The sequence below is a fragment of the Fundulus heteroclitus genome, chromosome 12 (genome assembly GCF_011125445.2).
Source record: "Fundulus heteroclitus isolate FHET01 chromosome 12, MU-UCD_Fhet_4.1, whole genome shotgun sequence".
Classification (NCBI taxonomy): Eukaryota; Metazoa; Chordata; class Actinopteri; order Cyprinodontiformes; family Fundulidae; genus Fundulus; species Fundulus heteroclitus.
In genome coordinates this window covers 25,980,588-25,994,605 of record NC_046372.1, presented here as the reverse complement: position 1 = coordinate 25,994,605, position 14,018 = coordinate 25,980,588, and the positions used below count along the sequence as shown (strand labels likewise).

The window sequence follows — 14,018 nt, the reverse complement described above, 5'->3', positions numbered from 1 at the left end:
TACTGTAGTTTTCATTATTTTATTGTGCATGAGTAAATTTATTAATTAACGGATTCATTATTAATTTTACATTAATTCGTTAATTCACCCTTTTGTTTATTTGTTCATTTGTTCTTTCTCTCGTTCTGTCATTTTCTTAGCTAAGAGTTATCTTCAGATAACACAAAATAACTAGTTAGCTCTTAGTTTTGGTCACATTCACTCATTCATCCATTAATTCTTTTATTGGTTTGTTCAGTCATCCCTTTGTTTGTTCAGTTGTTCATTTATTTGCATGCACAGTCATTAATTTATTGGTTCTTTTGTTCCATTGATTGATTTGTTAACTTGTTTGCTCATTTGTGTATTGATTCCTCTCTTAAATCAGGTAAGAATTCATTCATTCACCCATTCCTTTCTTTAGTCTATTCGGTGGTTAATTTTTTAGGACGTTTATTCATTCCTTTGCTTATTCATTCATTTACTGGTTCATTCAATGATTTATTTGTTTGCTCATTCATATATTGATTCATTTATTAAATTAGGTGAGCATTTGTTTGTGTACTCATTCAGACAGACAGTCAGTAATTTATTTATCTTTATTAATTTCTAACCTGTTTAAAATGTCATACCAGACTTATGGAGGCAGAGCATAAATAACATCACGCAGCGACACAAATTGTCACGGCTTGATTCTACAGCAGGAAGGAAAATGTTTCTCATTCATCATTTGAAAACATTCTCATCAGTAACAGTAATCATAACAGCAAAAAAAAAAAAAAAGTCCCAAAATCCCCCCCGAGCACAGTCAATTCAGCCATAAAACCGCCTGTTATCCAGAGAGGAACCCTTTCATCTACCAGCTGCAAATTTTAACAAGCACTTTGGTGAATAGGCAAATAGCAGTGGGGAATAGAAACGAAGCTAATAACGGCTATCAGACACAGCGGCAGGCGGAGCAGAGAAACACATCCTGTCTTTGAGGGGAATTAAAGTGAAACCCGCAGCATTAAATATCTGATGTCACTTCTGCTCAGATGAGACAATTGTTCCTGCTATTTTCAGATTTCTCTGGGATCCATGCGGTCTCACGAGTGAGAAAGGAGATCAGACATGAAGATGTGAGAATCAGGGTGAGCAGGTTGTATCATTGCCTCCATCTAAAGCCAGGTCTCCTGCCGGTTGTAAGCGGCAGGCTAACATTCAGCGCAGACGACGCAGGCGGGCGAACATGGCCAGCATTCATGGGGGGCATAAATGAGGACGGACCCCCGGAAACACTAGCAGGCACGCAGCATCCCTCCCACAGGCACGATTCCCGCTGCGACTTTCAGCCAAAGTCACAGAGCGACAGGCCTGGGATCAGACGGAGGTCTGCATGGTTAGTATGCTGAACGTCATTCATCGTCACCAAAAGACACCGGCTCATCCTCCCCTCCGTCTCTGCCTCTGTCTGCTCAGCCTTTCTTTTGCTCTTATCGTGATTGTTTCTCATTTTTGCTCCCTTATAACCTGAATGGAAAACTCAGAGATCGATACAATTAAGCCTGGCTTGAAAAATCACTGAAAGCTAATTCATTTAGAGCCACTTTGCCCCTGTGTCTTCGGAGTGATCATGCTTTTGTAGGTTTATATAAACATATGTTTCTTATACTGTCAGTTACATTTAATGTCAAAAGGTCTCCTACTATACCCAGCAACAGCAATGTGCACATTTACTCGGGAATATTTCTGTTTACAGAGCAGATAATGGTCAACTAACGGCTGATTGGTGTCCCACATCATCACCCTTCCCCCCCGTGCTGGACAGTCAATATCAGGTGTAATACGGTATATTGCAGGCGTTTCAAAGTCATTTATACATCGGGCAGCTTTAGCATCATGAAGTCATTAAGGCCGGTTACACCTGGATAGATGACACTTTTGATTTCATAATTTCATTTCAGTTCACATAGAAATATAAAAAAATACAAAGTAACATAAAAGTAGCACCCTTAGGCTCACTTTATACAGTTAATATGCAAGAAAAGTTGATATTGGGGAGAGTTACACTTTAAACTCATCATTCTGCATCACTTTTTCTCTTTTTGGACATTTCTGAGTTGTTTTAATGTGTTGTGGAATACTGACATCTAGTGGCAGTACTACTACTACGCAGTTGAAATAGAAATCAACATTTGCTACAGGAGGCACAGTTTTAGCCCCTTTATACAATGTAAAAGGATATATGCCTCTACTTTATGACATGATATGCCTTTTATGGCTCGAAGGCTGGATAAATTGCTGTGGCGGGTCGGATTCGGCCCACGGACCTTGAGTTTGACACATGTGGCATATTGTGTTTAGCTTTCTCCAAACACGGTGTTCTTCATGATCACCAGGCATCGACACTTTCAAAGGTTCAGACCCAAGTCGTGCTGACCAAGTGATTTTACGGAGAAGTTTATTTTTATACCAGATTTCAGTAACCGGACAATTCGAAGTGCTGTACACAAACAGAAAAGAAAAACACACAGAGAAAAGCACATTGCAGCATTTTTCTTGCAAGGCAGCCTTTAGAAACAAACCAAACCGCTTCAGTGTTATTCTACCGGTGATATTACGTCATGTCCTCTCAGTCAACATGCTACCTTAGGGTGCACACAATCCGTCCATTCATCCATCCGTCCATCCTTCTATCACCTTTCCAACAACGGTCATGGGAAAAACACTTTTAGCAGAGACTTCATATCTTCTTCTCCTTTACTGGTGATTACTTGGCATTCCCAATAAACAGCCTCTCCACTGAGTCTGCTGTGCATGACCCCCTAAGTGGCTTCTTACAAGACGAAGCATCTCTACACCAGGCTTTTCCTGACTCTAGTTCCCCTTTAGGTAACTCTGCACCTTTTGCACACATTGGGCAAGCAATGCTGATTTGGCCGAGACAGAAGCTACTAATGGACTTCAGCCATTAATAGTTTTTTCCCAGAAGCACCAAAGCTCCTACATGGACCATGTCCAGAAGAGGATCACTGGGGGTGCATTTTGGATTGTGCCTTAAAAGCCAATTGAACATCCTGGCAAAGCTTGTTTCAGCTATCGTCGCCCTTGCAAGCTCTTTCTTTCAGACGTTACCCACATCTCATGACCAAAGGTGGAGGTTGGAACATAGATTGACTGACCTGAACCACACCAGTCCACCAGCCAGGGTTTGGTAGAGTGATTTAAATGTGTCTGTAACTCAAGAGATGTTGTCTGTGGTAATAGCATCTCCTTTGACACAGTAGTTCAGAATGGAAGACCAGAATATGTGATACATCGCTAAAGTCTAGGGAAAGGTTTCTGTGACAGGGCCAGGTGGATGGGAGGTTAGCCAGGAGGTCTTGCCTCTGGAGGACCTCCTGCCTGAAGGAGACACCCTAAGCAGCCGATTCAGTGTGCACTGAGCTACGGGTAATAATAGCAGAGGCCATAATAGGCCAACCCCTGCTTGCCAAAGCTGGTTTTAAAAAGCACTCCTAAATTAAGCTCTGGCTTTATAGAATGAAGAATGCAAAAACAGCAGAATAAATAAAGACTGAAAATGGATAGCAACCTTTTTCCATTAAGTCAATTTCTTTATTTTTTTCTTGCAAACAGAGGAAGAAAGATTCAACCCAACTTGTTAGTGATAATTTGATATTTAGCACTTCACATCTGAGTGACTGCCATCATTTCTCCACCAATAAGCTAACGCTGCCGAGCCGCTCCAATGGCCATCGCAGAATATTCATCAGCTGTTTAATAAACCATCTGCATAATAAGGAGAGAAAGTTGTTTTAAACTGAGGCGGTGAATGTTTTCCTCCTCACACGGCTTTGGTTCCTGACAGAGGGGCAGCTGATGTGCATGATTTATGTGACCTAGTAGGTTATCTTTCAGCTCTTTCTCATATTTATCTACAGCTGTTTGTTAAAAAAATAAGGCATTCAGAGACGCCTTTTTATAATTACATTTTGAAAAGAAAAAGAAAAACATATCGAGATAAATACCGATATCAGCATCGAGCCTAAAAATATTCAGATCCTATTTTTGGTCCATGTCGCCCAGCTCTAGCTGTTTGGTTTTTAAGCTGCATAATTATCTTTAGATCAAATAGCACTTTGAAGCATTTGCACAGGCTTGTATATTTCTTTTTTTTTATTGTTTTAAAAATGTCACCCTCTATATTTTACATCCTTTCAGACAACTGCAGAAGATTCTAGTTGCTAATGAATCCCCTCTTTCAATTTTCTTTCCTCTGGATATCTGCCAGACACCGACCGTTTACTGAAACTGACAGTCAAAAGAAGAATAAGTATGCAACTCAAGACTTTCCTTTCAGGGCATTAAAATTATCCTTAAAAGCTACACAGTCTAAAACACACGTCTGAATATTTCAAAGGATAAGAGTCTCTGAGAATCAAACTGGTTGATTTCCTTTCAAAGAGGAATTAAAACTCAGTCCAGTGCAGCTAAATGGTGAAAACTCTGGATATTTTACTTCAAGCAGCGTCCGTCCATTTATGTCTCCATCCATCCATCCATCCATCCATCCATCCATCCATCCATCCATCCATCCATCCATTTATACAAGCATCCATCCATCCATCCATCCATCCATTTATACAAGCATCCATCCATCCATCCATCCATCCATCCAGCCATCCCTTTGTCCATCCATCCATCCATTTATACAAGCATCCATCCATCCATCCATTTATACAAGCATCCATCCATCCATCCATCCATCCATCCAGCCATCCCTTTGTCCATCCATCCATCCATTTATACAAGCATCCATCCATCCATCCATCCATCCATCCATCCATCCATCCATCCAGCCATCCCTTTGTCCATCCATCCATTTATACAAGCATCCATCCATCCATCCATCCATCCATCCAGCCATCCCTTTGTCCATCCATCCATCCATTTATACAAGCATCCATTCATCCATCCATCCATCCATCCATCCATCCATCCATCCATCCATCCATCCAGCCATCCCTTTGTCCATCCATCCATCCATCCATCCATCCATCCATCCATCCATCCATCCATCCATCCAGCCATCCCTTTGTCCATCCATCCATCCATCCATCCATCCATCCATCAATCCATCCATCCATCCATCCATCCATTTATACAAGCATCCATCCATCCATCCATCCATCCATCCATTTATACAAGCATTCATCCATCCATCCATCCATTTATAGAAGCATCCATCCATCCATCCATCCATCCATTTATACAAGCATCCATCCATCCATCCATCCATCCATCCATCCATCCATCCATTCATCATTCTTCCATCAATCCATCCATCCATCAACCTTCCATCCATCCATCCATCCATCCATCCATCCATCCATCCATCCATCCATCCATCCATCCATCCATCCATCCATCCAGCAAAACATCTACACAAGCAGTCATCCATCCATCCATCCATCCACCCCTTTGTCCATCCATTTATTTGTCCATCCTTTTATCCATCAGTCTATACATTTATGGAAGCATGTTGTATATCCATCCATCGGTCCATCCAGCAAACAATCTGTACAAGCACTCATCCATCCATCCATTTATACAAGCATCCATCCATCCATCCATCCATCCATCCATCCATCCATCCATCCATCCATCCATTCATCATTCTTCCATCAATCCATCCATCCATCAACCTTCCATCCATCCATCCATCCATCCATCCATCCATCCATCCATCCATCCATCCATCCATCCATCCATCCATCCATCCATCCATCCAGCAAAACATCTACACAAGCAGTCATCCATCCATCCATCCATCCACCCCTTTGTCCATCCATTTATTTGTCCATCCTTTTATCCATCAGTCTATACATTTATGGAAGCATGTTGTATATCCATCCATCGGTCCATCCAGCAAACAATCTGTACAGGCACTCATCCATACATACAGACATACATTGATTCATCCATTTATACAAGCATACATCCATCCATCCATCCATCCATCCGAGTTCAGCTCCTGAAGGCAACCCATGGACGGACATTCCTCTTCCCAGTGACCCTCTCCAGCTTATTATGCAGCAAACCAATAAGTTCTCAGGTGAGAAGGGATCCATAGTTCCTCTATTATGTTCTCCTAGTTTGATGTGGCCAGAAAACTCACAATGAAAGGCATCTCCATCAAACACAAGAACCGCACCTAATGACAAGTTTTTATATGAAAGGATTGCAATTCTATCCAAGAAAAACAATTCAGCTCCAGTTATTTCTAAACACTCGCCTGATTTCAAAGACTTGAACCATATTCTGCTTCATCCTACCACCGGTGTTGGTAGGATGAAGAAGAGCACCAAGAAATTTAAACTCTGTTTGAAGTCCAACTGACAGGAAGCATCTTTAAATATGATGACAAAAAAAGCTCAATAATTATCTTTTTCTCTACTCCTCTGCATGAATTGTGGAGTAAAAAGGTGTTCATTTGGAGATATAATTTTCCTTCATAGAATATGGAAATATTTAAATTCCTGTTAGATGAGTAAATGCATTTACGCATGTAAAAACAAAATGTTTTTGCAATACAAAATTAAACTGGTTTGCAAAATCCTTTGTGGATTTGCTCTTAAGCTTTTCTACACTTCAGCAAAGCAGACACTAAAGTATTTACCTGCCGAATGGAGACAAATTCAAGTTTAATCAAAAACAATGCTGCAGTTTTTCCTTTTCCCTTTGATTTGGGGTGAAGGATGGGCTGAAAGCCTAAAGCATAGGATGAAAATTTTAGCTCTTTGTAAGTCTGATTACAACAAGCGATGCCCTGCTGGAGCTCATCAGCTCAGGAGTGCTTGCAGTGTTTATTTAAAGCACTTTTCTAAAAATGCTGACCACTCCATCACATAATCACACAAATGCGCGCACATTCAAACACCCGTTTGCACATCGGTAGACAACGTGAGTTAAGTGTGGCCAGTGGCACATGGACAGGCCAGAGGAGGAAGCTGGGATCGGACCCAAAGCTTCTGGATTGTAAGACAACCACTGAGCCAAAATTAGATGCTTAATCGTAAATAACAGCTCGGCTTTAAAGGTGTGTAATAAACTAATAAAAGCCTAAAGTCTGAACAGGTTATGTGATGGAGAATTCACAGCTTGTAGCTTTTCACCAGTTTGCCACCATCTGCAGCAATTGCAACCTAATCTTACTCTAATGCAAGGTTGGGTTTCCATGGAAATGTAATATTGTTGCCATACAACATTGTTTGCTGGAGAAACATGAGGACTATTTTTGTCCTTAATGTGATAACTGCTGGCCAACAGGAAAGCAGGAGCATCTAAAACGGAGCCAGAGAAGTTTGCAGGTTCTGTGTCCGTTCCTCTGTCTCAACCGATAAATTCCTCCCAGCGATGTCAGATGGCTTTAAAATCCCGACTGAAAAGTCCCAAATGATTCCAGGAACACACCCGCCGAATGCTTCGTTCTTCAACAGGCATGTGAAATTAATATTTTCTCACCACACTAATTTACACTTAATTGACACCTCTGCAGCCTTTATGCATTTCTCACACCGTCTCTTATCAGGGGACAGTAGGAGCATGCAGATTTCGTTTAAATCCAACATTAAACAGGTTTCCAGAGTTTCCTTTATTCAGCTCCGGAATATTTCCAAAATTAGAAACATTCTGTCCAGGGGTGATGCTGAAAAACTGGTCCATGCATTTGTTACTTCAAGGCTGGACTATTGTAATTCTTTACTATCAGGAAGTCCACAAAATGCAGTTCAAAGTCTTCAGCTGATCAAAAATGCTGGTCTGCTGGTGGTTCCTAGAGTCTCTAAAAGTAGAATGGGAGGCAGATCCTTTAGCTATCAGGCTCCTCTCCTGTGGAACCAACTCCCAGTTTTGGTCCGTGAGGCAGACACCCCGTCTACTTTTAAGATTAATGTTAAAACTTTCCTTTGTGACAAAGCTTCTAGTCAGAGTGGCTCATGTTACCCTGAGCTACCTCTATAGTTATGCTGCTATAGGCTTAGGCTGCTGGAGGACATCAGGGTCTATTTCTCTCACTCTGCTGAGTTCTCCTACTGCTCTCCAATCTGCATTGCTTGTTGTTATTTCAGCTTTTAACTTTTTGTTCTCTGTCATTTTTCTCTTCATAGAAGGTACACCTGGTCTGGTGTTCTGTTAGCTGTGACATCATCAGGGGAGGCAGATCATCCTCTATTACCATCTAACATAGAAAGTACTCCTGGGTCAATGTGAGCTTCTGAGCTTTCTGTGTCTCTGCTCTGTCTTCTCTACCATAGAAAGTACTCCTGGATCAATGTGAGCTTCTGAGCTTTCTGTGTCTCTGTTCTGTCTTCTCTACCATAGAAAGTACTCCTGGGTCAATGTGAGCTTCTGTGCTTTCTGTGTCTCTGCTCTGTCTTCTCTAAGCCCCAGTGGGTGGAGGCAGATGAGCGTTCACACTGAGCCTGGTTCTGGTTCTGCTGGAGGTTCCAGTTCCCCCATTGAGTTTAGACCACAGCCAGGATGTAATGCCGTGCCAGGATCGCATCCAGCTTGCAGTGTTGTTCACAAAGCAGCTGATTTACAGCATTTACAAAAGAGACTTGTGTTTTTTTTTATCAGTTTAGATTTTTCTGGTTGCCCAGATGAGCTTTGGCCCCAACCTAAAATACAGATTTAGGGAAATTATCTAAACTGTGCAGTAAAAGTAACTTTCCTCAATGAGAGGGATTGGTGTGGTACTCTCTAAGCCTTTCAAAAGATCAAAGGTGTGCTGTCAAGATGAAATCTCTCATTGATAAGCTGCTGAGGAGGGCATGAACTAATTATTCTCTCAGATCTGCACTGAAGTGGCCTGCAGAAGCCACAAAAGAGACGTTGTCACCTGCAAAGAGGCTGGCAGACTTAATTTATGCCTCCTTGTTCTGTTTTAAAAGGTTAGTCAGAGTGAGAAGACATAAAACAAACAACTGAGACAAAAGGAAATGAGCTCAGCCTCAAACATATTTAATATGTAACACACTAGCAGGTAAGAGTTTTCACTGAAAACATACGGACTGTGACCACAGGTAAAAGACCCCAGAGCCAGAAAGATATTTGCATGTGAGATATCGTTCAATTCATTACGTACATTGGCTTGCAAAAGTATTCATATATCCTTTTTTTATATTTTGTTTCTTCACAACATGAAACACTGAATGGAGGACGGAGGACCATCTACATTAGAAAAACAGCAGTGGGGTTTGAAAGAGCCTGACGGTCACAAAACAAACTCCCAGGCTGTAGGAGATTTAGGGCGAATGATGTGAACAAGTTCTTCAACAGGTATGATCAGACAACTCACCGCTCCTCCAGTCCAGTCTGCCCGGCTCCATCGCCCCTCGTCTTCAACACATGCCCTCTTTTCTTCCCAGAATGTCACAGCTCTCCGCTCTCCGCTCTCCCCCTCCGCTACAGAGGACTCCACCCCAAAGTTGCACATATCTTTAACTTGTATATGCCATTTCTAATAACTGCACATGATTTTTGCTGCGCTGTAAATTTGCCCTTACTCTACAGTCTATTATTATTGCTTTTTGTTTTTAGATCTTAGTTATGTTTGAATCTGTATGCTTTGATTTGGTGATGTTACATCTCAATCTCCCCCGTCGTGGACAATAAAAGATATTTTTATTCTATTCTATGATTGCTGCAAACTGTTGCGGCATGCCTAGAAACTCGACCAACACACCGTGGAGAAGAGGCAGAGAAAGTATCATAGAGAGACAGAGAAACAGCACCGTAAATGTTTGCATCTTATGCAGGATTATGCTCTCATGATCAGGTTGATTTTTGGATGCCGTCTCGGCATGTAGGAGGAACAGATGATGAACAAGGACGGGGAACCCTTCCTTCCTACCTCATGGAGTTTTACTCTCACTCTGTTGTAAGCTTTCAGCCAGCGAACTTTAGATGGAGAGCAGGGCGGAGGACCGTCATCAAAGAGGCTGTGAAAGATAAAGGAAGCACCAGTTGTTTGCAAGGCATAAGAAGAGGGATTGCTGCAAAGTCAATGACAACAAAGCGACTGCGACTGTCTACTGTGGCTACGCGCTCAGCCAGGAGGAGTGAATTATGCAAGTCAGCAACTCGATGTGTATGTAAAAAACTAAACTGAAATGAGTTTCATGGAAGACAAGTAACATAAAAGTCTAATAATCCTGCAACATAACAACAATACCAACAGGATATGGCATTATAATAATAATAATAAAAAATAAAAGAAATTTAAGTACACACCGAGTTATAGATTGGTTTGTGATATCAGAATTCTTCAAGGTTGGCTTTGGGAAGGCAATTGAAGAATCTTCCAAGTCTTTGTTTGCACCAGCTTCTGGCAGCCCGTTCACTTCTTTCTCCAGCTCTTCGTCCTCAAACGACTTGGAGGCCTCGCTACGGAGAGGGGCACCAGTGCTGCCGGGGGGGCGGGACTCTGGGTGCTGGCGATCCTCGACTTCAGAGCTGAGCTGGGAACTGACAGGACTCAGGTTCCCCGACGAGTCAAAGTGGCTGCTGCCCAAGGGACTGTAAAGTGTAAGGTTTTTATTTAAAATACTGGCAGAAAGGAAGCAGCACCAAATATAAAGGTTATATAACAAAGTGCATTCTACAAACAGTAGCCATTTGTACAATTATTACTAAGAAAGGAAAAAGATGGGGAAGGAAGGAAAAATACAAAAAGAGGGAAACTATCAGGGTTTAGGAACACCACTAAAACAGACTGAAGCTCAGAATATTTTAGGAGAACAGAAAAATGTTTTCCTAACTTTCTGGTGGTGTTAGGAAATCCAAGTACTCTTGTTACACAATTCCATATCTACCTTTTGCTTTAACGTTGTACAGCTTTAAGTGAATACCGATTCAGGAGAGCTTTTCTATGCATCTGATACTGCAGTATATGCAACTTAAATGTATAAAGCCACGTTTTATATACCAAAAAGACCAAAATCCAGTTGATTAAGATTAAAACAAGGCTCTATACGCCAAGTATCCGTCCAGATAGTGGTTTAATACGCCTTTTTGAGCCTAAATAGAACCCAAATGCAAATAACACACATGTATAAATGTAAATTAGTGCATCTAGATGCATCTTTAACCTGTAACAACACCAGCGCAGTTTAAGGCCAGCGGATGCAAGTCGACCCCTACGTAATGAGAATCACAAATGACTGACTTTGAAGCAGGGAGAGAGGTGTGACTGCTGGATGATTGAGTTTCCTAACGAGGAAAGTGGCTCCACGTTTTAGCTTGAATGATTTACTTAGTCTTGGTTGTTCGCCAGATTACTTCTCACGGTTGCTTTTAGTCCGGTGTCCAGCCTGTCTCCACGGTCTTTACTGCAACACCATCATAAATCTACTCGGACTTTGAATTATCTAAATTAATTGGCCGAGTCTTTGAAGTAATTCAGAGCTCCAGGGGACAAAGGAAGGAGGGGTTATGTAAGCGCCTCGCCAGTAGAACGCTGATAAATAAAACTATCACTTTCTCTTTTTCATTGAGCTTCGATCACTGTCAGGAAACCCATAACTAAGATGTAAAGTGAAGGAAAGTGTGAAGTGCCTCCAGTATATTTACACTTGATAGGGAACACCTTTTCATGTGTGATCATTTATAATTTCTTATGGTTTCTCAGAATTAAGTGTTCTTATTCATTCCTTTGAATATATAGTTATAGGTAAATTATGAGGTCCTAACTATAAATATTTTTTTTTATAAAAGTAAATCTAATTATATACCAAGAACTTAAAGTTACCAGATGGGAACTGGACAAGTGGGCAAAAATACAAAATGCAACACATATTAGCCATAACAATGTGACCATCTGTCTACTTATTGAGTAGACTACTTCTCTGCCAACAATAGAGCGCTTATTAGATAAGGCACACGTAAAGGAAGTGTTGGGGTGGTTCCTCATTAATTACTACAAATATTGTGCAGCACGTCTGATGCCAAAACAAAACGAATAGTTTAATATATATACATACATATATATGAGTATGCAATAAATGTGTCTATGATCTTAATGTCAGTGGTCACAATGTTAGGACTGACAGAGCTATTAAAATAACTGGAAATAAAGGGAAATGAAAGGAAGGGAAGGACATGGGCTGCATGTCTACTAAAATATGATAAATGATCATTTATCATACAGATACTAGCCTTTTTGTTGGTTCCTTCAATACAGCTTTTGGTTGCTCTGCTTCCACCTCGGCTGGCCTGCTGTCAGGTGTTCTTTCTTTACTCTTATCTAACTCACGTTGTGCAAATGTTACCTGAGGTTTATCTAAGCTCTCTGATAGGGAACCTGAGAGAGATGGGAGGCCAGACTGTGCTGTTTGTGCCAAGGTGTCACAGCTTCCTGTTTTAGACGTCTCCGTTGGTCCTTCGGTGTCACTGGTGTCGGCACTTCCTGTTTCCCCGGAACCTGGAGACGGTTTGTCAGAGTCCGGCTCATCGAGCTCGTCTGTCGGTTTAGGAGATTCAGGCTGAGGCTGGGAAGTGACCACAGGTGGGGTGGATTCAGGTTTTGGAGAGTCGGAGGCACCAAACATTGAGCTCAGTTTTAAGCCAAACACTGATGGTGCACTCGGTGTTTCCTCCTTTCCTGCTGGGTTTTCGTCCTGGAAAATACCAGCTGAAAAGCTTTTTAAGCCTGAAAAGACACCTCCATCTGTCTGTTGAGGCTCTGGTGCTTTAGAGGCTGAAGATGCAGTGGAGAAAAGGGATCCGATAGATGGCGTGCCTTCAGCAGCTGCAGACATGAAGCCAAATTTAGGGGTAGACAGAATGGGTATATCAAACATGCCTTTGGCTTCAGGGACTGAAGATGGTTCAACTTTGTGGGACGCTTCAGTGTCTGGTTCTTCCAAATGCTCAACAACGTCAGTATGCTCTGTCTTTCCTTCAGGGTCTTCAGTTTTTACTGTAGAATCTGTGAGAGAACCTTCCTCTGTTTTGTCTTTCCTTTCGGTCTCCTCGATGAGTCCTTTTTCAGGAAGGTCAGGATCCTCCGTGGCTTTTACATGTCCATCTTCACCTAAAGTTATACTCTCTGCATTTGCCTTTTCAGAGTTTATGGGGTTTGCTACATTTGCAGGGGGGCCTGCTTGTTCAGACTTTGCACCAGAATGTTCTGGTTCTTCTGTTTTTGTTGTCTCTGGACTTTTGAACATACCGAATAGGTCACTGGTGATGGATTCTGGGGCAATGCTACTTGAAAAGCCAAAGAATGAGCTTTTCTGTTGCTGTTGTTGTTGCTGTTGTTGTTGAGGCTGACGCGGGGTAGGTGATGATCCAAAAAGGGATCCCGGTGAACTTGAAAAAAACCCACCAACAGTTGGTGATTTGTTTGGAGCACTTGGGGAGGAAAACATAGACATGAAGCCAGAAAAGGGCGCTGATTCAGGCGGTTTCTGCAGTCCTGGTTGTCTTGGACCAGCCATTCTTGGACCAGCCATTCTTGGTCCTGGCATTCTTGGGGTTCCCATTTGTGGTCCCCCCATTCTTGGTCCCCCTATTCTTGGTGCTCCCATTCTTTGTCTGGGTGGGCCAGGTGGTCTGACCATGTCTGGTCTTTGCTGTTGCTGTATTGAAGTACCAGATGGCGTTACTGAGCTGCCTCCATGAGTTACTTCTTCATTTGATGGTAAGACGGGTGCAGAAATAACATCACTTTCACAAGGTTTGTCTATGCTATGTACAGGTTCTGTATTACTTTCTGACTTTTGCTCAGTCATTTCTTTAGCAACCGGTGAGGCTTGCAAGTCTTTTTCAGCCAATTCTCCAGTAGGTCTCTCTGCATTTTCTATGACAGAATCAATGTTAGTTGCCTCTTTAGTTAAGATTTTGAGATCTGAGGCAGCAGTTTCTTCTTCCCGGGTAATCTTTAAAGGTTCACTAGACACTTTGTCAACATCAGCAACAGTTGTTTGTTGGTCATCTGCAGCTACCAAAGCCTCCTCAGATGATTTTTCAACATCAGAAATGGTTCTTAT

The 14,018-nt window shown here is 41.9% G+C and overlaps 1 protein-coding gene across 1 annotated transcript in view; it reads right to left on the bottom strand.

Moving 5' to 3' along the window:
- The window catches only part of LOC105928177 (protein unc-13 homolog B), a 170,767-nt gene extending 157,001 nt beyond the window's left edge, over window positions 1-13,766 (bottom strand). The window contains exons 1-3 of the mRNA XM_036144356.1: window positions 12,184-13,766; window positions 10,261-10,545; window positions 9,881-9,968 (exon numbers count right to left, since the gene is read on the bottom strand). Coding sequence (XP_036000249.1) covers window positions 9,881-9,968; window positions 10,261-10,545; window positions 12,184-13,760 — 1,950 coding nt within the window. The 5' untranslated portion in view covers window positions 13,761-13,766. The remainder of the gene's footprint in view (window positions 1-9,880; window positions 9,969-10,260; window positions 10,546-12,183) is intronic.
- Window positions 13,767-14,018: the final 252 nt, after the last annotated feature.